General features: G+C 47.0%; 1 protein-coding gene and 1 pseudogene across 8 annotated transcripts in view; one reads left to right on the top strand and one right to left on the bottom strand.

The window, feature by feature from the left end:
* Nucleotides 1-14,920: 14,920 nt before the first annotated feature.
* The window catches only part of LOC147903504 (FAM91 carboxy-terminus protein), a 222,079-nt gene continuing 212,994 nt past the window's right edge, over nt 14,921-24,005 (bottom strand). For all 8 annotated transcript variants that reach the window (XM_087399493.1, XM_087399497.1, XM_087399488.1 and 5 more), the window contains one exon: nt 14,921-15,672. In XM_087399493.1, coding sequence (XP_087255619.1) covers nt 15,423-15,672 — 250 coding nt within the window. In that variant the 3' untranslated portion in view covers nt 14,921-15,422. The remainder of the gene's footprint in view (nt 15,673-24,005) is intronic.
* On the top strand, nt 22,960-23,740 carry LOC147903505 (uncharacterized; annotated as a pseudogene).

The following is a 24,005-nucleotide window of genomic DNA, read 5'->3' on the forward strand; positions in this document are numbered from 1 at the left end:
GTGGTTTTATGTTTTCCCTTGGGAGTGGTGCCATCAGTTGGAGCAGCAAGAAGCAGCCAACAGTTGCCTTGTCGAGCACAGAGGCTGAGTACAGGGGTGCAGCAATGGCTGCATGTGAGGTAGCTTGGTTACGGAAGCTACTTGCAGATATGGGACAGTCAATTCATGCAGCAGTTGTCATTCATTGTGACAACATTAGCAGCATCATGCTTGCTAATAACCCAGTTTATCATGCTAGAACGAAGCACATTGAGGTGCATTATCACTTTGTGAGAGAGAAGGTTCTAGCTGGTGAGATTGATCTTGTCTATGTCAGCACTGAGGAGCAGGTGGCTGATATTTTTACGAAGGCATTGGGTACCGAGAAGCTTCGCAGATTTAGGAGCTTGCTTGGTGTACGTGAGATGGATTTGAGCTTGAGGGGGAGTGTTGAGATATCAAGCTCTACCCCCGATATATCTCCTGGATGACTATCATTTATGTCACCGCCTATGTTAGTTGTACTCGTGGTGTAGTTAGACTACCACGTATGTTTTTGGTTTGGGTTCACATATGAACCACGTATTCTAGGTTTCGACATATAGGGTATTTCCCTCTTCTATTGTATTGTTGTTGTATGCAAAAGTGAAGAAAGGCTTCACCCTCCAACTTTGTGTCCTCTCTCTTTTGTGTGTTGTGAAGAAAGCTGAACTTGAGTCTCCTATCTCTCTCCCTCATTCTTTACAGGACTTATGCAGCAGACTTGAGGAGCCTTTCACAGATAAGGAGCTCTGGGAAGCCCTCAAGGCTCTCCCGACCCAGAAGTGCCCGACTGAGGATGGCTTGACTCCGGCCTTCTTCTGAAACTTCTGGGAGATTATCTCCACCCCTTTCCGTCTAGCTTGCCAGGAGATTTTCGACATAAGCCTTAGGTTTCTTCACAGGCTTTGAGGAGAGACAGGAGATCCGGGAGTGGGGGAGTGACTTTGGCTTTAGATGGATACTGCGGGGCTAGACAGCGAGATACCTCGGATGCCAAGTGGGTATCGACATTACAGTAGAGCAGCAGATTGCCCCGGTCCTTGAGAGTGTTCGGCGCAAGCTTCTCTATTGGAGCTCGGCCAAACTCTCCTTAGCATGTCGCGCCTTAGTGGCAAACCAGGTCCTTGCCATGGCTTGGTATATCGCCCTCCTGTTGGTGCTCGCACAGAGGTTGCATTGGGTAGCTTGGTACCGAACTTCCTTAGGGCAAGTTCAGATGGCACGAGGAACACTAGGGCCCGAGTAGCTTTGCAGATAGTGATCATGCCACAGGCACTGGGAGGCTTGGGTGTCATTGATCCAGAGATGCATTGCAGGGCCCTTTTGGGCAAGTTGGTGGTTTGTGGCCTCATCCCAGGTGCAGAGCCTGGGAAGCTCCTCTTATAGCGAGGGCTTCTGAGGAACACCCCACGCACTGGGGGACGTTGGCAACCTTCACATCGATGGATCTTCTCAGAGGCCCCCCTTACGGGGAAGGGCTCCCTATGGCAGAGACTGGCAAGGGGTCTCATCCGTGCTCCACTTAGATGTAGAGAGGAGTTTGAGCGCCAGCCCCTTATGTGGCACCCAGAGATCAGAGATCAGGAGGGCCGTATGCTCAGGCAGCAGACTCACATTGGTTGGGCACAGTGGGACGGTGGTCCAGCAAGGTCCTTTGATCGTTGGAGCAAACTACCTATGGAGACAAAGGCGAGGCTTGATGCCCTAGCGCATCTGCGAGGGACAGGGCAGTGGATGGGCGAGATTGACTTAGCCATTTCGGAGTCCTAGTGGGAAGGACTTCACGTTTGGAGAGACATCAGATGGTTGGGGTAGTTTGTTCGTACTGGTGTTCCCTTGAGGATGTTGATGCAGCGCAGAAGCACGCACCTCGGCTTCTTCCGTGTAGGACCTGGAGGCCTACTTCAGCCACTCACTAAGAGTGACCCCGAGATGGATGGGAGTCTTGATGGGATACACTGGCAGATGATCAGAGTGGTGGGCCGTTTGGGGAAGAAGTGGCACATTGACCCTCACAGTATTTCAGAGCAGGATGCCTCTAGATGGCGCCTTTGGCTGTGGGAGGGTAGACCCCTAAGGGAGGTCCAGTGGAATCCAGGAGAGTGGTCTTGAACCCCCAGAGGCAGCTCAGCTGAGCAGGTGAATGAGGTGCCCTTCTTTTCCTACACCACACGGATTGGCAGGAGGCTTCAGATCCTTACTTATTCTGGGTGGATGCCCATGGAGGCTTGCCCATCGGACCATGGTTGTAGCAGATGCGAGTGGACGAGCAGTGCCATTGTTGATCCGATGGTGCTCTAGAGACTATCCCGCATTGCCTGTGGAGCTATCGTAGTGCAGCGAGGATCTGGATGGAAGCCCTCAGGATCATGACATGGATGCAGAGTCTTCATAGAGACTACACTTGGGAAATGGTGGTTTGGTTGATAGAGGGAGGACATGCGTTTCACATTGATGAGATCTCCCCAACCTACCGGATACATGGTCAGAGCATCCAGAGTCCACGAGGCAGTCCCCCTGACAGTCTAGCTCCTCCTCCTCCTCCTAAGGAGGACAGTGTCTGGGAGGTGGTAGCCAGCATCACAGCTTGGAACATTTAGGTGGCTTGCTACAGTCTTGTGATGGGTGAGCACCCGGTTCCACCCGCGGCTACCCTAGTTGCCATATGGCAGGATATCATTTACACTCTACGGTCCACCTGGGAGCGCGGGACTCTAGGCTCTAGGGCGACTATCGAGAGGCGTGCTCGTTTCTGCAAGGCTTGGTTTTTCTTTCAGCCTTTTTTGGTTTTTTTTCCATACTCAACACCTTCGGGGCTGCTGTCTTGTATGAAAATCTTTCAAGCATTAATACAAGGTTCCTTTCTTTGCCAAAAAAAAAAACCAGAAGGCACAGTCTCCTGAGGACTCAAGCATCTGTGGCAACGAGCAAGAGCAATGTGTCTACGGGCCAACATTTGTCAAGATGGGAAAATGCCCAAAAGCACTCGCCAAAAGAAAACCTGTTGTCTAAGAGGAGTTTTGTAAGCCCAAAGCTTCTTTAATCTCTTTCTCCACCACTTGGCTGTGCGATGCATTCTCCAAATAGAATTGCCTTTCACTGAAACCCAAGGTTGAGGCAAAATGATTTTATACAATGCAGGCACCGTAATCTGAGATAGCCTCAAAGGGCGAGAAGAGGACCCTGGTGAAGTCAAAGTCCAATCCTCCAACCTGTCCTGAAGTTCCAGAGGAGGAATCGGAACAAAAGGCGAAAGTATATAAGCAATTTGTTGCCACAAAGCACGATAATGAGAGCCCAAGCCATACCGTGTAGCTGCCAGAGAAAAAGGTAGCATAGAGCCATCATCCTGAATAACATCAGCAATAGAAGTGATGCCCTTAAAAGAAACAAAATAGGAACGACGAGATTCCTATAAAGCTAGTGGAGACTGAAAAACTATCGATTAGTGAATGCTCTCAGCTCGCAAAGAATTACCCAACAAAGATTGTCGACCATTCCATTCCAGATGAGAGAGGACGTGCTTTCAATCAAGAAGCAAACTGGAGACTAAAGGGCAGCCAGGCAAAGTGCCATCGATGCGACTAAATAAGAAATCCCGGTAATTGATTTGCCAGTGACCAAAGGCAGAAATACTGATATGTGTAACTAGAGATCTAATCATAAGAGCCCAAGGCTGATCACCTTTTGCAGAAATTGCAGCAACATTTCTTCCCTATGAGCAAGTATGTGCACCCAGATATTCATGATGTTCAAACCACCATGCATCTTAGGAGAACAAAGTTGATGCACTGAAAGCAATCTGATACTTTTTCTACCATGTTTGGAACACCAAAAGATTTCCATAATGGCAGACATGAAAGAAGCAAGATCTGCCTTGGTGAACATGATCAAAGGCAAGTAAAATTGAATATATGCCACAAGGATGGACTGTACTATCCGAAGCTGAACATGCAAAGGCCAGGTTGCCAATTTCCAATATTCTAGCTTTTTGCGAAGCTTGACCGTCACCTAATTAGTTTGTTGACGACGAGTGAGACCCCACCCCATAGGATAACCAAGATGACGAACAATCTGAGTGGGTGGAATGATTTCCCCGGGCCACAAAAGACTAGAATGCAATGGGAGCATCTTGGACTCTTGAAAATTTACATGAAGACCAGTTGCCAAACCATAAACAGAGAGCCTGCATCAAAGCAAAAAGATCATTCTGCATATTCTTTAGGGTAAAGAAAGAATCATCAGCATAAGCTTGAGCAACCATGCTGCAATTTGCATCCAATTCCAAACCATGAAGGGAGCCTGTAGCCACGAGATGATCAATATATTGCAGCATAGGATGAGTAGCAATGGCATACAATAAAGCACTAAGGGGACATCCGTGACGGACCGAACAACGAAGAGTCCACTCATCCGAGAGATCTCCAGAAAGAATGCAAGCTGCATTCATGTCTCTGTGAAGCCAGTAAATAATCTGCTGCATTTTTGTTCCAAACCCCAAAGCTCGCATTGTTTGCGAGATGAAATCCCATTGAGCTGTATCAAAGGCTTTTGCAATATCCACCTATAAGAGCAGAACATCCTGATGTGTGTATTTGGCATATTCAATCCCAATATAAGCATTGGCAATATTATCTGTGATATGCCTACGGGGAACGAAGCCATATTGCGAAGGATGCAGCCCATCATGCAAATAACCTTTAATATGACCCACCACCATTTTGGCTATAACTGGCATTGAATTATCTGTTTGCAGCAAAGTCTGCTTGAGGATATCCCAGAAAGCAAGAAAAAATTCCACAGTGAGACCATCCCATCTAGGAGATTTCCATCTGCCACAGGATTTAACATCTGACAATTCTCTTTTAGTGAAAGGAATTTCCAATTCCAAAGCCTGAGCATCAAAGAGGATGGGATGGACATGCTGCAAAAGAAGCTGGCGGGCAGACACAACCTGAGGAGAAAGAACGAGGAAAGATAAAATGCCAGTTACAAGTAGTATCACTCTTTGTTATTATGATGTTCAAAGAGACTTCCAGAATCTGATCATTGTGTGAGGTCACATTTCAAAAGCACGGAGATTTTATCCAAGCCTTTGAAGACTTCAAAGATAGTGACTTTATTCATGCAAAGGGTTTGTACTAGAGTAGATATGGGAGTGATATCAAGAAGAGGTATATGCTGAAACAGATTCTTGGAGAGATGAAGGTTTGAGCCCATTGATGGGCAACACTTTTGTGAAGCTTGTAGGATCACCCTTGATGGGGGCAAAAAGGAAATTTTCCATAGTTTGAGTGGGTGGAAAAGTTCAACGGGTCATTTGTTATATATGCATATTTAATGATGACCCAAAGTACACTCTAGAATCAAAAAGGTTGAATTTGGGTGTATAATAGATGAAAGAAACCTCAACACTTTCTGAGGTCTTGATAAAGGAAAGGAAGTTATGGATCGGGTGTGGAAAGCCACAAACACTAGCAAGTGCACTCTGTGAGGAGCCTAGCTAGCTCCTGCGAGCCCCCCTCCCTTCCTTCCGCAGCCTCTACCTCCCTACCCTCCTTCGGCTCTCTCCCTCGCCCTTACCCCCCTCGCCCTCGCCTTACCTCCCTCGCCCTCGCCGCACCCCCCCCGCCTCAGCCCGCCTCCACGCCCACACCCCTCGCCCCTCCGCCCCTCGACCCTCGCCTCACCTCTCGCCTCACCCCTCGCCCTCACCCCCCCGCCCCTCGCCTCGCCCCTCCGCCCGTCCCCTACCTCGCCCCTTGCCTCACCCCTCCGCCTCGCCTCACCCCTCGCTTCGCCCCCGCCCCTCGCCTCGCCCCCGCCCCTCGCCTCGCCCTCGCCCATCACCCCTCCGTCCTTCCGCCCCACCCCTCGCCTTTCACCCCCCGCCCTCCGCCCTCGCCCCTTTACCCCCCCTCTGCCCCCCGCCTCGCCCCTCGCCCTCGCCCCTTCCCCCCCTCCTCCGCCCTCCGCCCTCGCCTCCGCCGCCGTCCCTCCCCCCCGCCTTCGACCTCCGACTCCGCTCTCGCCTCCAACATCCGCCCTTCGCCCCTTCCGCCTTCCGCCTCCGCCCCTGCCTCCGCCTCCGCTTCCCCCACCCACCTCGATTCGTCTCGCCTTATCCTTCTCCGTCACACCCAGGCTCCACCCCTCGTCTATCTACCCCCTTTTTGGTGGCAGCCTCTTCCTCATCGGAGGTCTCGCAGTTTGTCTTGGCGGTATGGCGGCTCCCTGCCCGGAACCGGAGGCCCAGCCGGACCCTCCCTCTCCAGATGCCTACTGCATTATCTTGACAGAGCAACAGTCGTCTCGGGTACAACAGGTTGCCAATGACTTTGCCCTTACTTCCGTCTATGGCAGAGTCATTGGACACTCTCCCTCCAGATCAGCCATCAGGGACTGGCTCTAGTCCACTCTCATGCTAGAGGACAGCCACATCGAGGAGGTGGCCCTTATGGGAAGGGGCATCTTCTGGCTTAAACTCTCCACTGCGAAAGCTGCGAGCAACCTGATTGTTGGTTCCCCCACATCTGTGGATGGAAAGATCATCATGATAGTCCCTTGGTACTGTGGATTCAGCGCAGCGGATTTCGATGCTCATTTCCGCATACCTCGCCACCCAGTGACGCTAGTTTTTCCAGGCCTTGCTGCTGAGTTGAGGCCGATAGTCAGGGACCTGGGTTCCCACTTTGGTTGGGTGATGCATGACACTTTCGTCGACGAGGTTACTGCGGCAGGAGCTCCCCGAGTCCGTGTGGCTGTGGCAGACCCTGCGACTCTCCCTGCAGTGATTGAGATCGTGACAGATGTTGGCAGCATTACTCAGAGCATGGTAGTCACAGGACAGCCAGGCCAGTGCCTGAGGTGTCACGGCTTTGGGCACCTGGCTGCTACTTGTCCACGATTCTCCAGCTCCTCTCGGCCCTCCCCGCCCCCCCCCCTCCGCCTCCTTCCCCCCCCTCCGGGCAGCCACGTCAGGAGGAGCAGAGGCAGCCGGCGGAGTCCGGTCCAGAGGTGGTTGGCGGCTGGACCGAGGTCAGAAGGAAAAGAGGAAAGAATAAGAAGATTTCTGACAAAGGCAAGGAGGCAGAGGTTACCCAACCTGCAGCAGCGCCTCAGAGTCCTGACAGGCAGCCGCCCCAGGGTCCTAGGAGAGCTTCTTCTTCGACTGTAGCCCACCCTCCGCAGCCTCAGGTCCCCCTCTCTTCCGCTCCCCAGCCCCCTCCCTCTCAGACCCAGCCCCTTCCCCAGTCGCAACCCCCTCTTCCCGACCCGCAGCATCAGCCCCCGCCTCTTCCTCTTCAGCTCCCTCCTCTTCCTACTCAGCCCCATTCCCAGTTTCAGCCCCATCCCCCCCCCCCCCCCCGCCCCTCTCAGCTCTCCTGCAGTGTCAGTTGCACCGATGGTCCCTCAGCCGCGGGCAGCCCCCACTCCCCCTCCTCCGCCCCCCCCGCTAGTCGCTTCCGTGGAGTCTGAGTTGCCTCCCCCTCAGCCTCCTCCCCCTTCCCCACCCCAGGCAGGACACCCCGAGTCTACACCACCCCTGGAGCAGTCTTCCCTGTCTGCTAGCCCGACCCCCTCAGTTGCAGACTCTGGCGGGCCTCAGCTTCAGGAGAGAGAGCTTCCTCACGACTTCTACAGATCTGGTCCCTGGGATTACTTGGATGTGGCCGACCTTGGGACCTTCCCTGCTTGCCTCGACATCAGATCTTCCTGCTCCGTAAAGGGGCAGATGAGAAGATCGCAGCCTTGGCCCCGAGGGTTGGTCCCAGCTTTGCTTTCACATTTCTCAGCGACGGCACCGAGACTTGGACAGACGACTCGGTCTAGGAGGCTCTCAGAGAGCAAACGCACACCCAGGTTTGCTCCTGGATAGGCCCGTCGGGTGGACAGCTTCTCGAGATCAGTGGTCCGAGGGTGACGTGCGCCGCCAAGCGCTTCAGATTGATTGTGATCCTCAGGCCCCCTCTGTCGTGGCCCCTTCCCCAGGATGTCAGAGCCTGGACTCCTCAGAAACTCTGAGCCTTCTACGGGATGACTACCTCAGAGATCTCGAGTTGGCTCGAGAAAGCGTTTGTCCATGGCACTAAAGGCCTCACGCCTTTGCTAAAAGTTTTGAAGAACGGGCAGGACGACCCTGCCTCCCCCTCCAAACCCTCTCAAAAGCGTTAGCGCCTCCATTCCGAAATGTCAGCTTCTTCATCGACATCAGCCGCGAGCAGACAGTTGTTCGCAGCCTACCAGTCCTCATCATGAGCTTACACCTTGTCTCGTGGAACGTGAATGGGTTTCATTCTTCTGGCACCCGTGGTCCTAGGAAGCTCATCTTGAGACAGGAACTTCAGCCAGCAGTGATTGGTCGCTTGGATATACTTCTGCTCCAGGAGCATAAGCTTTCAGTGGCTCATTCCCGTAGCTGCGGGAAGATCCTCCCTGGACGCTCTCACACTTATTGGGAGCCCTCGATTGGTGCGCAGGGGAGGAGTGGCGGTGTCTGTACTTTCGTTTGCGAGTTGTTTGCCCAGGGAGTTTTTGGTCATGGTACGTTGATTCCAGGCCGTGCACTTTAGGTTGGCCTAGAGTTGGAGGGTTCCAAAATAGGAATCCTCAACATCTATGCTCCCACAGACCTCCGATGCAGAGCCACTTTCTGGAGGACACTCACAGGGATTCTCCCAAACATGGATTCATGGATTGTTGGAGGTGACTTCAACAATCTGGAGACTTTGGAGGACCAGCAGGGCAGAGGACCAGAGTTTACAGGTATGGCTCAGGCAGAGCAGTCCGCTTGGGACTCCTTTATCTTCGCGACAAGAGGTAGGGACAGCTGGAGAGACCCGTCCTTCTGCCGATGGCACGGGAGCTTGGACTTCTCGTGGGGTTTCAGGGAAGGAGGCAGACTCCTGGAGAGACTGGATAGATTTTATGTCAGTGATTGGGCCATCAGCAGAGGTGGTCAGGTGGGTATAGTGCCCGGGACGACACTCTCCGACCACGCGCCTGTGCTCTTATCACTTGACTCGGCAGCTCAGTCCCTTCCTCCCCGTTCGTGCCGGATTCCCGACTCTATCTTCTCGAGGGAGGAGGTGCGCAGTAGTATCGGTAGCCTCTGGGACAGAGATTGGAGCGAGTGCGTGGATCTAGTAGATTCAGTGGTGCAGGCTTTGTAGGAGTCCAGCCAGATTTGCCAGCTCGCAGCCCTTCAGGCTCGCCAAGAGTGGTGGGGCAGAGAGAGAGCTCTTCGTAGGGACCTCGCCTCCATTTAGCGACTCCAGCAGGCAGCTCCGGGTTCGGAGGAGCTTCGGATCCAGGCCCTTCGAGCCAGAGCCTCTTGAGGAGACACTCCAGCGCCGCTCAGAGTTTTCCTATCACGCCTCCCTCTCATACTGGGCTCGGAAGGGCGACCAGATGAGCAGAGAGTTCTTCAGGACGCATGGCCAGAGAGCAGTAGGGTGATCAGCTCCGGAGTCTTAGGACAGCGGAGGGGCACATCGTTACTGATCCGGATGAGGTCTTGGGGTTGGCTACCGACTTCTACAGGACTCTTTTCCAGCAGGAGCAGCTTGCCCCTCGTACTAGACGTTCCCGCGAGGAGGTGTGGAGGCACATTCCAGCCCTTGTTCAGCCCAGCATGCAGGCGACGTTGATGGCACCGTTCACTACTGACGAGATGCAGGAGGCCTTGATGGCCATCGATGGGCAGAAATGCCCTGGCGAGGATGGGCTCTCTCGCGCTTTCTTCACCTCCTTCTGGGATTAGATCCATCAGCCGCTTCTAGCAGCCCTTCAGAGGATTTTCAGCAGCGGACATATGCCAGAGAGCCTCTCCTCGGGATTGATTTGCCTCATCCCGAAGGGAGGAGATCGACAGGAGATCCGTCAGTGGCGCCCAATCACTCTCCTCACCACTGCCTACAAAATCCTTGCCAAGATGATCAGCGCCAGAGTTCGGCCTCTACTTCCTGACCTCATTCATGACACTCAGACAGGCTTTTCCAGGATCGCAATATCCTGGATGATGTCTTCACCTTCTCAGAGGCGACGGAGTGGGCTCAGCACAGTGGGTCGCACTTAGCCATCCTACTTCTCGACTTTGAGAAGGCCTACGATCGAGTGGACTGGTCCTTCCTGGAGGGTACTCTGGAGAGACTAGGATTCCCAGTAGGATGGATTCAGGGTATTTCAACGTTATACAGGTCAGCTTCCAGCAGGGTCATCATCGGCGGCACGATGGGAGAGCGATTTCGTTTGGAGAGATCAGTGCGTCAGGGTTGCCCCCTCGCTCCTTACCTGTTTCTCTTCTTCGTCGAGGCCATGACATACTACCTTCGGGCGAGGTCGACCGGGATCTGGGGTGTTCGCCTTCCCATCAGGGAGGACACGGAGCTCCTGGACTCGGAGTATGCAGATGACACAGCGTTGTACGTTCAGGATGATGAGATGATGCTGGAGAGGGTGAGGCTGGCCTTAGAGGTCTTCTGCTCGGCAGCCGGTGCGAAAATCAACTGGAACAAATCAGTTGGTTTTCTCACAGTGGGGGAGGTTTTTGGGTTTCAGATGGATCCCGCGGGGACAGACAGCTAGATATCTCGGCTTTCAGGTCGGCCTGGACATCACGCCAGCTCAGCAGTTTCTCCCGGTGCTAGATTCCATTCGACGGAAGCTGGCTTTCTGGAGCACTGCTAAGCTCTCTCTTGCAGGTCGTGCTCTTGTAGTCAACCAGGTTCTCTTGGCCACGGCCTGGTGTGTGGCCTCTTGTTGGTGCTTCTCGAGATCCAGCGTGGCACAGCTCAGGAGGTTGGTCCAGAATTTCCTGTGGTCTGGGGGTGGGTGGTCTCAGAGATACCAGAGCCAGGGTAGCTTGGCAGACAGTCATTCTTCCGCAGGCTGAGGGTGGCTTGGGGGTCATCGATCCTGAGCTTCAGAGTCAAGCCCTGTTGGGCAAGTTGGTTATCCGAGGTTTGACCCCGGGGGGGCAAACGTGGAAGATGTTACTTCAGCAGGGGATCGGTTCTTGCGTCCCGCACCGAGGTGGAGAGTGGCTACCGTCCCTCCGGTGGATCTTCACTTCTGCACCGCTCACTCACCCCCGCTCCCCGCTCATTCGCAGCCTTCTCATGGTTTGGAGGCGGCTCCGTCTCAGTCTCATACAGTCCCCTCCTAGCTGTCAGGAGGAGATCGACCGCTAGCCGCTCATCTGGAACGATCAGGTCAGAGATGCCTTGGGCCTTCAGCTGGAGGAGAGATCACATATCATGTGGGACGGTTGGATGCGGGGGTCTGCTCGGACCCTTCGAGTTTGGAGGAACACTTATAGACACTTGGAGACCGTTGCTCTAGCAGCCGCAGCTGGAGGTGCCCGTGGAGCTCAGGCGAGACACACAGAGATAGACGGAGCGATTCCGGTCGGTTGGTTGGTTCCACCCGAGATTCAGATCCTCATGCCTGGTGATGACCGTTGGCTTGGACAGTTCACCCCCCGTGGCATCCCACTGGTGGTTGCAGGCCGGATGGACGACACCTCTGTTTCCTTCTTCGCAGTTTTGGGGGACGGCCGTCTCAGGAGAGAGGGTGTGATCATCGACCCCCTCCTCCCGTGGCAGAGGGTTCGGGTCGTAGGCCTCGTGGGGAAGGTTTGGTGGACCGATCCTAGTATAGAGCAGGATCAGCTGCAGTTATGGCGACTCTGGCTTTGGGAGGGGCGGGCCTTGTCAGAGCTTGATTGGGACCCAGGAGAGTGGAGATGGCCAGAGGTTGTGGAGGCCAGGGGCCGACCCCTTTCTTCGCTTACAGCACGACATTGGGCAGGAGAGTTCTCGGGAGGATGCAGAGCCGCCCGCCCACCCAGCGGCCCAGTTGGTATGCTCAGGGTATCTCCAGGCTATTTTTGCAGGCCTTCTGGAAGGCCTTGTGGGAGAGCTGGCGGCCGCGGAACATTTCCTACTTCCTTTGGCTACTCGCCCACAAGGGTCTTCCAGTGGGGAGCTGGTTGCGGCAGGTTGGTCAGGATGGACTTTGTCAGATCTGTCATGAGGATGAGGAGTCACCAAAACACTGCCTGTGGAGCTGCACTCACGCCCAGGAAGTGTGGAGGTGGACCTTCGGGATCCTTACTCGCGCAGTATCGGAGCTAGGTTTGATCACTTGGGGCGCGTTCTGCTGGTGCAGCACCGCACCTGGCTTTCATCAGTTGTTCGAGGCAGGCCCGCAGGACCCCATGTTCCTTATCACACAGGGGACTTGGGGGCCGCTAGAGGGCATTCCGCCGCACCTGGCAGAGGCTGACACAGGATCTCAGGAGAGGCAGCCAGTCTGGGAGATTATTAGCAGCATCGCTGGATGGCACATTTGGACCTCGCGCTGCGCGCAGATCCTCGGTGGCACCTCTCTTTCGACTGCCCAGGTCATGACCGACATCTGGAGTGAGATTATACACACACTCAGGGGCCAGTGGGACCAGATACAGGGAGATTCACGGGCTGGCCGGGAGAAGCGGAGACGTTTCCTCCGTGATTGGGATACGCAGGGCCTTTTCTTCGAGCATACTTCGCAGGGCCTTCAGTGGCGCTATTCACCACCTCTCTGGCTGTTTATTCACACTCGCCTGATCCCTCCGTGAGAGAGAGCTTTATATTGTTGTTTCCTTTTAGGGCTGCGTCCGATTTGTGAACGCAGCCCCGTCAGCTGCAAAGCTGACCTCATGTATCTTGTTTTCGAAGTAATATAATCAGCACTGTTTTTTCGGGGGGAAAAAAAAAAAAAAAAGCCACAAACACTAAAGGGAAAGAGCCCTGCAGCTGAGTATATGGAAAAGAGGACTCACTTCTACAAATTCATGAAAGGTGTAGTGAGCGATACACAAGCAAGCTCCGAGGATCTAAGCATTGCTGTTTGCAAGAAGGAACACGAAGGAGCAATAGTAATGTGGAAGGCTCCTCTATGTGTATTGCTTGAGCAGAAACTAAACTTTATAAGGCGAGAGAGAAAGCATCATGAAACAACCTAATGACAGCAAAGAGGTTAAAGAGGTCTTCAGCAGGGACTAAGTAATATTATGAGCTTGACAGGACTGGCAAGTGTTTTGACTCTTGGCTAGGTTGAAGCCATGTCTGTTATGGTGGTAAGAGTGATGGATTCAATTGTGATATAAACTAGAAGAAAGCCAACCGTAGCAGCAAGCAGTTTGAACCATACTTTGCTATGGGAGATGTAACAGCTCTGTTTACTTTGATGAGGTGGCAAAAAAAGTAGGTTGAAGCAATGTGTCCTGTGAGGTGATCATGCCTCAATTGGAGAAATAAGGAGGCAAAGTAGGCTAATCCTTTAAAACACCACAACATCATGCGCTTATCATGTTGGGTCGACTATTTTAGGGCGGCATGGGAGGGACTTTCCTGTTAGTCGAATTTTAGATGAGATAGGGTAATGTTTTTGTGCTACAATAAGCCTTGCAATCATAGGGTCTGTTTGCTAGCAAGTCCTTGTATATGACATGCAACAATCTAAGGGCCACCCTCACATGGTATGGATAAAGGCAAGAAGAGAGACTAGGTGGTTGCTCGTACCTTTACCATCTGAACATAAAGGCTGAGTCTCAAGCAAAATATGAGGGAGAGGACCTTGGGACAAGTGCTGGGAGCCCTCAAGAATCTGGTCAATGATGTGGCACAACGAAAACCAGTCACAAGGAGCTGGTTTGTGGCCTTAAGGTCTGGGGCTTGAATGAGATCGGGCTGAAGCAAAGAAAGCAGTCTCAAATGCATAAAGTTTTGATTGTAAGAGCATGAAAAGGCCACCTCTGCGGTCCCCAAATGAAACCCAAGTCGTCCTTCACATAAATCTGTACTGTGCCTATGTGACTGTACTGTATATGTCCCTAAAAAGTGAAGTGATGTCATAATACTTGACAGTATCCTTTCATGATGACTCACATTCCTTCAAAGCTCCACATCTGGAGTAATGCTGACCTTGTTACTTCTGCTGATCCCACAAGGGTGGAGGGCCATGTGGTAGGACAAAGATCTAATAGAAGATACTTAGGAATCCAAAATCCTAATACACGCTAAAAAGAGAGGTTGCAACCATAGGGGAAAACACTAAAAAGAGGGAGAGGAAGAGAGAAAGAAAGATAAAGAAGACTAAGATAAGGGAAACAGAAGACTACAGCAAGTAAAGGCCATGACAAAGTAAAATTAAATTAAAAGCAACAAAAGTGAGTGTGAGTGTGGATATGAATGCGGGTTTCAGTTAGCATGAATCGAAGTAAAGTTAAGTTATGAAAGAGGGATTGAATAAAAACAAAGCGGGTGAGAGTCGAAGCAAGACAGTCAAGGTTCAATAGACTAGGAAGAAGATCTTGATTGCTCTAAGCATCCTCTGACCCTCCACCTTCCTCACAATGCTGCTCCTCCACTTTGCCTGAGCCTGCAGCTACATTCTGCCCGCCTAGAAGTCAGTCCACTCCTCTTATTTTCCACCACTGATCCCTCATGTAAAATTGTAGTACTGAGAATACTAATGATAGTGCATGCATGGATAAAATGAGCACCAAAACACAATGGAAAAATGTAAAGAAAACAGATTCTCCTCCTTCTGTTGTGAATTTTTACATGGCCTATCAACGATATGAATAATTTGCAACCTATCATATAGCGAGCACTGAAACATGTGAAGTTCAAGATGGAAAGACAAACTCATTCATCTACTATATTTACAAAGGAGAAACTATAAAGCAAATGATTTCTCCTCCCTTCTATTGCAATTCTTCTTTATAAAAATCAGATGATCTACCAAATACATAATAACATGAATCCCTTGCAGCCTATCATACAATATAATGTTGCATAATTCAAGATGTAAAATACTACCTACCCGAATGATCATGAAATCTGAACAAAGATTTGCATAGACAAAATCATAAAATCTGAATCTCAAAAAAACACTAATCACAACAGAGAAATTCTATGAGCAAACAAATTCCCCATTGACCCATCCTTCCATGACATATCACCTTGCCAACATGTATCCATGGCAACCTATTAAGAATTTTCAATATTCACCCCAAGTTACAAGATCGGTAGTTTCACAAAGGGTGAAGTACTGCCAATGCAGATTCAGATTCTGCTATATTTTTTGGATTGGTGACAAGATGGTTCAAAAAGTCATGAATGTTGCATTCAACATGTGAGGTAGCTTTTGACATAAATTTTGGGTAATCAGCTCATGAAAGACAGATGACGATTTGGCATACTTGTGAGGAAAGTTGCCCCATGATGAAAAGAAGAGGCTTTAGGGACTCAAATCAGGCTGTAAAAATAACAAATGCCATTGAACAGACACCGTCTCATTCTCTGAATCACAGAAAAGGAGCCTGTGTGTATTCCTTAGGAGGCCTTCTTCTACATCAAGAGAGATGCTGCAGCAGCCTCAGCTACTAATGCAGCTGGAACTCTGCCTTGCAAACAAGGTCCTATATCCAGTGGATGAAGCTGTGATCCATCAAACAGAAGATTCACACCAGGAAGTGAAAAATCACTGCTCTCCATGTCACCAAAAGGATCTGGTTTACCTCCCAGACTTGTTGATTGAGGGTTTGAGTCATCCACCAGACGAACATTGGCTTCATACACTGGAGTAAGAGGAAATGATCTGCAATAAAGCTATCTGTGCATTATTAGTGCGTTGCTTCTTTTTTGTTTTGGATAGAAATCTGCTTCTAAAAACATAAATTCACAATTCAGACTGCTCGGCATACATTTCCAGATACTTCCCACAAATTATTTCGCTGCAAGAGTTATAAGCTTTCACACTGTAAGCAAGAAGCACAAGAACCCTGCATACATGTGAACTCCTTTGTCTTCTGGATTTTCAGGGGGTAAAATATATAGTCTTGTGTCCTGAAAAGTTCGCAAAACCCTAATCAAAGCCTCTGATTAGCATCTCTCTCTCTCATCCAAACAAGTCATTCTATTGTCAAAGGCTTTGATTAAATCAGAGGCTTTGATTAGGGTTTTGCCAACTTTTCAGGACACAAGAATTTTTTATCTCCAATATATTTTACCCCCTGAAAATCCAAAAGACAAAGGAGTTCACATGTATGCAGGGTTCTTGTGCTTCTTGCTTACAGTGTGAAAGCTTATAACTCTTGCAGCGAAATAATTTGTGGGAAGTATCTGGAAATGTATGCCGAGCGGTCTGAATTGTGAATTTATATATATACCTTTGTAAGACTAGAATAAGTCCAATCATACAAATTTAGATTTTTTTGTTCTAAAGATCAAAAAGCTACACAGAAAATAAAAGAGAATATGAAAGAGAAGAAAAAAGAGGTAAACAAAAACTTTTAAGAAAAACAAAAGGAAGACATACTTAGCAAGCAAAGCAACACTTATGTCGTCATCAGTGCCCAAGCATAAGCAACTATACTGGGTTTCTAAAGACTCGCGGAGTCTCTTGGGCAAACCCAGTGCTTACTAAAATACGTCAAATAAACAAAAGCGAAAGAAAACAAGAAATAAAGAAGAAAGGAAGTAGGTGACTATGCAAAAATAAACAAGCAAGTCAAGAAACAAAATCTTCCAAAAAACTGGAATATTGCTCTTTCTCTCTCTCTCTCTCTCTCACTCTTATTTAAAACATAAAAAGCTAAATGGTCCTTTACACTTATGTATTGTTTCCTACAAAGAGTCAAAAATACATTTCTAACTTAGAAAGCACAAGCATACTCAAACAAACTCTCTTTTGAAACTAAAAGAAAAATGGGCTATTCAGCTCCCCGCCTTTTGTTTTCAGCTTATGTTTAATCATTCTAAACATACCTAAGGCCGATACACCATAGATAAAAGACTTCATATCTAAGATTGTGTGTACTTTTTTTATTATTTTCGTTGGATTATAACTCTTGTGTAATAGTAAAGTGATCAAATTACTACATTGAGTGATAAAAGACTCCTTAGTTGTACAAAGGCGGGAAAATCTATGGAATTGGAAAGAAATGACTCCATATTTTGCCAAATCAGAAATGTTTGAGTCAATGTGAGGCATTTTTATAATGTGTAAACCACTATATTCAGGTTGTTCACGTTTATCGTATACATCAACCTCTAATCCTATGGTAGATTGAGAAATTCTAAGATCTAAGAAAACAGAAGAATCCCCTCTTGAAGTGCACTTCAGTTCACAAGAGTCACAAGGATAGATTCTTTCTCCAAAAGCACTAGCGTAAGGCTGTTTTCTCAACTTTTAGCACTTTGCATCTATCTTTGTTAAATCTCAGATTGAAAACTTCAACCACTAGCTTTTTTATTCTAAACTTCAGGTCTTCCAGCTCAATCTTTGTGTAAAGTGTCGTAAAATCATAGGTTTGAAGGAGAATAGGAGACTCTTTTTCCTGAATGCTTTGAGAGGAATTTAAAAAAAATTTACAACAAGAATCACTTCTACAGAGTCATTTAAAATCCAGCTTGAGTGTGAGGGGACATCTGCCTCTTTTAATAAGTCCCTCCAAAGTTCATGGACACTAGGCAACATGGCTTTGAAGCAGTAGCTTAGCCATTTAGAGACATCCGTCAAAGTAGTCTCACAAGCAGCTGCAATAAATCTTGGCTTTCTGGGAGTTTTGTGAAACTTCCAAGCAACACAAAGAAAAGCTATACTTGGATTGCAAACAAACCCAGAAGACTTGCAAAAACTCTGATGTTTTGAGATCAAATCCTTTTGAGAAACTAAGGCAGGGGCATAAGTTTTGGCAAGCGAGTTCACTTCTCTCAAAAGACATTCTAAGTAAAACTTTTTGTAAATAAAAACAAAGTTATTGGAACATTTGTCCATATAAGAAATGACAAAATTCCTATGGAATTTTCGAAGAAGAGTTTCATCTTCTTTAGAAAGATGGTTTCTTCGCTTTGAGCAATTAACCGAAGGGACTTCTTCTAGTTTCAAAGCAACTTTCTTCAAAATCTTCCCTTTCCATTCTGATAAGATATTTTAAACTCCTAAACATTCTTCTAATTGCAAAACAAACTTTGAGATTCCCTTATCGATAGCTTTTAAAAGGCAAGACTCTTTAAAAGAGTACAATCGAAATTTCGTACCTTTCATGAAAAGGTCTCTTAAGTTACTAGAAAGCAAAATTGAGGTATCAGTTGTGACTACATCTCCTAAATCAGCATCAATAAAGCTTTGGAATCTCTTACTTTTACAACAATAAGGTTCTCTAAGGATAAAAGATTTTGAATGCTCTGAAAGCCTTTTACCTATCTCTCCATAGTTGAAAGCCTTTTGTCCTAAAGTTTTTACATACTTCCAAGCTACTACTGGATGCTTCCAAATTCTTCTCACAAAATGAGGGAGAGAATCCATTACTTCAGGAGACTTCAAAATTGAGTTTAAGCCTATCTTGTCAAGTGAGGGAGAAGTAAAAATACAAATCAAGAGTTCCTTATTTAGATAGACTTCTTTGCTTTGAAAGGAAGCTTTTACTTTTAAGAAGCGATCCAACGAAGTTTTAAGTTGTATATAATGGAGCTTATTTAAATTCAAATCCTCAAAAGAGAAGTTTTCCAAGGTGTATTGAAGTTTAAAAAGAGCTTTGACATTATATTTTTCAAAAACTTTTATTGAAAAAAGACCCAGAGACATTAATCTATCTAGGTAGAGTAGTCTTCTTTTATAGTCTCGAGAAGCAAAAACTCTTGGAATTGAGGAAGTTAAAGGAACTAAAGGAGGGGGAAGTGGAGGAAGAGGAAGTGAGGGAGGCAACTCACGAACAACATGTGAGATTGCAGGAGATCTAGGACAACCTCGTAACATAACTTTAGGTTTCCATACGATGTTAGGTGTATGACTATGTTGGTAATGAGGAATGTTAAAGGGCTTGATATGAGTTCTCCACATCAAAGGGTTCTTTTTAGAGGTTCTTTTATTTTTACGAGTTGATTTTCCTTCCAAATTAAAACCTCTTGGGAAGAAAGTGTGTAAAGTTCTCATCCAAAACAATTCACGAGGGCGAGCAGCCTTGTAAAAATCCTTGGCATTATTAAAATGGCCCTCTATATGCTCAATGGGAAAGCAACGAAAAGATTCGAAACCAGACTTTGCCATTGCCGCATATAAGGGTTTTGAATTCTCAATGAAGGAATTCTTCCTATGAACTTTTCTAGCTTTCCTAACATGTTCTTGAAAACGAATAAAAGCTGTCCTATAGGTTTGTCCTACATAAAGCATATTACTACTATGTATGTTATAGACAACATAAATTACTTGCAAGGCATGAATAGGACTAATAGAAACAGAAGTCTTGAGATGCTTGTTTCTAAGACGTCTTAGTTTATTAAGAATTCTTATGTTATTATTAGTATAATGAGTGCTAACTAATAAAGCCTTAAAGTTAGACCAATTAATGTTACCTTCCCCAAAATCATGAAGATTATTCATGTTTGACCTAGCTAAAAAGTTAAACCTTTCTCTATATATGTTTCTTCTAACTTTTTTGTTTTGATTTACCGAGCTAGACCCAACTAAATCACCTATCAAAGAGACAAGACCATCACTAGTATTTCCAATGTTGTTCGGTGAGGTCAAACGATCCAACATTGGGGAACTTACTTGCACTCTCCCTGCCCATCCCAAGGCAGTTTCTCCCTTGTTATATACCCTAATTCTACCAGGAGCGAGACTAGTATTTAGGGGGGGGGCTTGCTTGCACAGTCGTTACTCGTCCCAAGGCAACTCCTCCCTTACTACTACAAGGGAATGTCACAGGAGCCAAATGACATCCCAGGAGATCGCCCTATTGGTTTCCAAAAGGCAAATTCATCATAGCATGTATCGCTAAGCCAATATACCCCCAAACTGGCGATTACAGTTAGGGTTAGCTAGGGCCCCAAGGCCACTGTAAGAGCTTAATCAACCTAGAAGCACCAAAGAAAGAGAAAGAGAAAAGGAAAGTTACTAATAATTTAAAAAATAAGATAAATAAATAAATAAAATAAAATAAAAAATAAAGCGGTCATACAATGAAATAAACCAAGGAGGGCAGCTAAAACAAAACGCAAAAGCACACTTTTTAAAGAAATATATTTTTTTTTAAAATTTAAAATTAAGAGAGAGAGAGAGAGTTAAGGAACATGATATCCAAGAACTTTGGACAAGGAATTTGGTTCAACCACCACCAAATGTGGGAACTTATCTTCCTCAGGGAGTGGCTTCTCTTTTTTCTCGGAGTCTACCACAGGTTTCAGGTGGCATTGTGAGCCTCAACCTGGGCTCTTTACTAGCTCTTCTTAATGAGGAGGCTGTTGACCTATTAAGGGTGTTTTGTTTGTCATGCTATGCATGATGTACTTTTGCCATGACCATTGCTCTTGGGGCTTTTTTCATACTTAATGGAAGTCTCTTCATTGAAAGAAAAATGTGGGAGCTTATTAGGAAGAAGGGGATCACATCGTGCAAAAGGAAATTGCCACCCGAAAAATCCCAAAGTCTTTGGTCTCCTTGATGCTTTAAAAAAGTATATGCGAATGAAAATTGAGAATAGGAGTGGCATTTTTGTAGCAAACCATCACATCATTCAACATTTTTTGAGAAATCAAATTTAAGAAACCGTGACAAGATAGAGACTATCCAAAAGAGAAGCCGCCATTGTTGTTCACTTACTGCTTATAACCCTTCAAGATCTCCTTACAAAAATCATCATCATGAAACCAAGCTGATGTAAGAAAGCTGTGATTTTGACATTCCGAGCTTACTTCAAGCCATGAAGACTTCAATAATCTGCATTTCACATGTTTTGGACTTTGAACAAAAGGACCTTTAGCATGATCCATGTGGACATCCTCATCAATGTTAGATGAAAGTGTGCAGCTATGGCAATTATTGTTCTAACTGTTGTCGTTTTGGAAACTGGAGCAAAAGTTTCATCATAATTCATTTCATAATCTTGTGAGTATCCTTTTGCAACAGGTCAAACTTTGTTTTTGTCAATTTGACCATAAGAGAAGTCACCTCCAATAATCCATGAATTTGCAATTGGGGCCCAGGAAAGCAGTACCTTCGACAAAAGGACACATTCCCCTCTATTATTGGGGGCGTAAAGGTTGAGAAGGCCAACCTTACGTCCACCAATATATGAAGTAAAATCCACTATGTTCTAGAGGGTGTGATGTCCAACCACAAGGGCAGAAATGAATCTGACATGCATGTTCCTCCCCTAATGCAAGAAGGAGAGCAAAAAGTGATCGAAAAACAATTTACCTGACTTTGCACAGTATTTACCATCCAACTTATGTTCCTAAATAAAAAGAATGTCAATGAGACTCCCAGAGACACATACATGAAGTGGATGTGACCATTTGGGACTTCTCCTAAGAAAATAAAGAGCAATCTTTATTAGAATTGACTTTGGTCAAAAAATGGTGAAGTTGGTTAATCAAGAATAAGTTTTATTGTTTTTACTTTTGCTTTGCATTGGTAAAGAGAGAACTTTGGGGACACCCACAAGGGACTAGAAATAGTCCAAGAACTAGAATGCATGCATAATGCATTAGACTAGCCTTTAACGGGTCTTTTGTTTGTGGCAATGTGTAGGATCAAGAGGGGTGCAAAAAGGCGAAAAGAGCAAAAAGCAGGTCCTACAAGGCAAAAAGCACCAAGATGTGGACTCTTACTTTATGGAGGACCCTACAAGGCCAAATCAGCAAGAATTCCAGCGCAATTTCCAAGAACAGGTCCCTAAAGCTGACTTTAGGAAAAGCTCGGCTTTCTAAGAAAAGTATGCCTAAATTAGGCTTAGGAAAAAGCCAAAAGCTAGCCCCAGCTTATTAGAAAGCTCTTGCTTTCGGGTTGGAGGCTAAGCTCTCTAGAACACACAGATTGTACTCAATCCATGCTTTTGTGACAACCAATTGTACAAAGCCTTATTCTATTGCAATAGAGACCTTTGGGGGGGTCCAGCCCTTATCTCTGGGCCCTAGTACTATGTTTTGCTCCTAACCCTTCTCTCCCAGCACTCTATCTCTATGACGATCTGATTCACACAGATTCATCACATTTCTCGAGGAGTGTACGGAATTTCCAGCGTCAGGCACCTTGCCCCAGGGACCACGATTTGCTTCAGAGAAGTCCGGCGTTGTTTGCAAACTGTCCCACGGTGCCAAATAAATTGCGATTTTCATCTAGTTTGGACTTCGATGGTATTAGAGCCAAGTTTCGATCCTAGGACCTGTGGGTTATCGGCCCATCATTCCCATATCTGGATCTAGCAAGATCAAAGATGAAATCCATCGCAATAATTTCCCATGAGCATGACATTTTTCCAAAACTTTGGCTCACATGTCTTGAGTCACACAAAGACGATCATCTTTCATGAGAAATCCATCTTTTAGTGTATATTGGCTGGATGTTACTCCCTGCTGAATATTTCTCATGGTCTCTCCAAAATCTGAATCCTGTAAATAAAGCTCTTCATGGCCTCCAAGTCTCGATGATATGCTATTGTGACATTATTCACTTTAGGCCTTCTAAATAAAGCATCCGCAACTCTGTTCCGAGCTCCTGGGGTATAGACAATCTAAAAATGAAACATGGATAGAAAATTTGCCCACTTCATCTGCTTTTCAGAGATCTTGGTCTGAGTCAAGAAATACTTGAGGCCTTCCGAAAGGAGGGCAAGTGTTTCCATTGTGGAAAAGAAGGGCATATGGCTGCCCAGTGCCCTGAAAGATCTGCGGGTCCAAGGGAGCAGAAAACGCCAAGAGAACCGCCAAAGCCTGTGGTGGGAGGAGTCCCAGATATGTTGGGCAGACCACAAAACCAGGAAACTGAGAGCTTTGCCTTGATTGGGGTAAAGTAAGAGATCATAATGCTTTAATTCTTTTTTATCTAGGAGCTACCGATTATTTCATCTCAGAAGATCTAGCTTTGAGGCTAGGAATTAAGATGGAAGAGTTGGGATTATCTTTGGATGCAGAGCATGTTTTTGAAGGGGATCCAGTCAAGGTCACACCTTTGATTGGAAAGCTCAGAATTCATGTACAGGACTATGTAGACCACGAAGAGTTTTATGTTTCACCTCTCAAGCATTATGATGCTATTTTGGGTATGCCGTGGTCCCACAGAAAGGAGGTAGTTCTAAAGCAAGAACTCTCAGCTTTGCGCATCGGAATAAGCAACAAAAGATTTTGGCCAAGGGAAGAGGCGAGACCATTCCAGTTGTATCAAATGGTGGAATGAGGCGGAGGCATTAGTCAAAGCTGTAAATCCTATTTACACAGTGCTTCGCATCACGGACATGGAGGGAAGCACATTAGGGCTCTTGTACGAGTTTATGGACAAGATTGAAGAGGCCATCAACAGAATCACTTCCCTATCGCCTGACAAGTAAGACTACAATTACTAAATTACTATTAAAGGCTAAAGCTCATTGCTGCAATTTTTAGTTTAGGTATGAATTCTGTATTTTGTGTGTGATTTAGGATCCAGGACATCCGTGGAGTGTGGAATTACAGGTGGAATTGGTTCCACCGCCCAATCCATGCGGTGGCACACGTATTGCATCCCCTATGGCGTGCTGAGGATCAATATGAAAATGAGGAGTTGGAGGAGGGGCTGCAACAATATACAGAAGTGGACAGATGGTGATGTGCAAATGCAACAAAGATTGGATGATGATCTTCTTCTGTTCCGCAATCACAGCCTCTCGTTTGGTCGCTACGGCTAGGCTCCAAGAGACACAATTGTAGCCTGTCTCCTGGTGGGAGAAATATGTCAACTATGCTCCTACTTTGGTAGACACAACTTGAAACTTCACCACTTGTAACTTAACTTTGAAGCAGTTTGAAGTTGTATAAATAATAAGTTACTAATACCTATCTTTGCCTGAATGGATTATGGCAGAAACGCCTTGCTATACGAGTTCTCTCCCAGGACTGCAGTTCAGATCCTTGTGAGAGAAACTGGAGCACTTGGGCCCTCTTCCACACAAA

This window comes from Dipteris shenzhenensis, chromosome 3 (genome assembly GCF_047967505.1).
Source record: "Dipteris shenzhenensis isolate YYH24624 ecotype China chromosome 3, Dip_SZ_1.0, whole genome shotgun sequence".
Lineage (NCBI taxonomy): Eukaryota > Viridiplantae > Streptophyta > Polypodiopsida > Gleicheniales > Dipteridaceae > Dipteris > Dipteris shenzhenensis.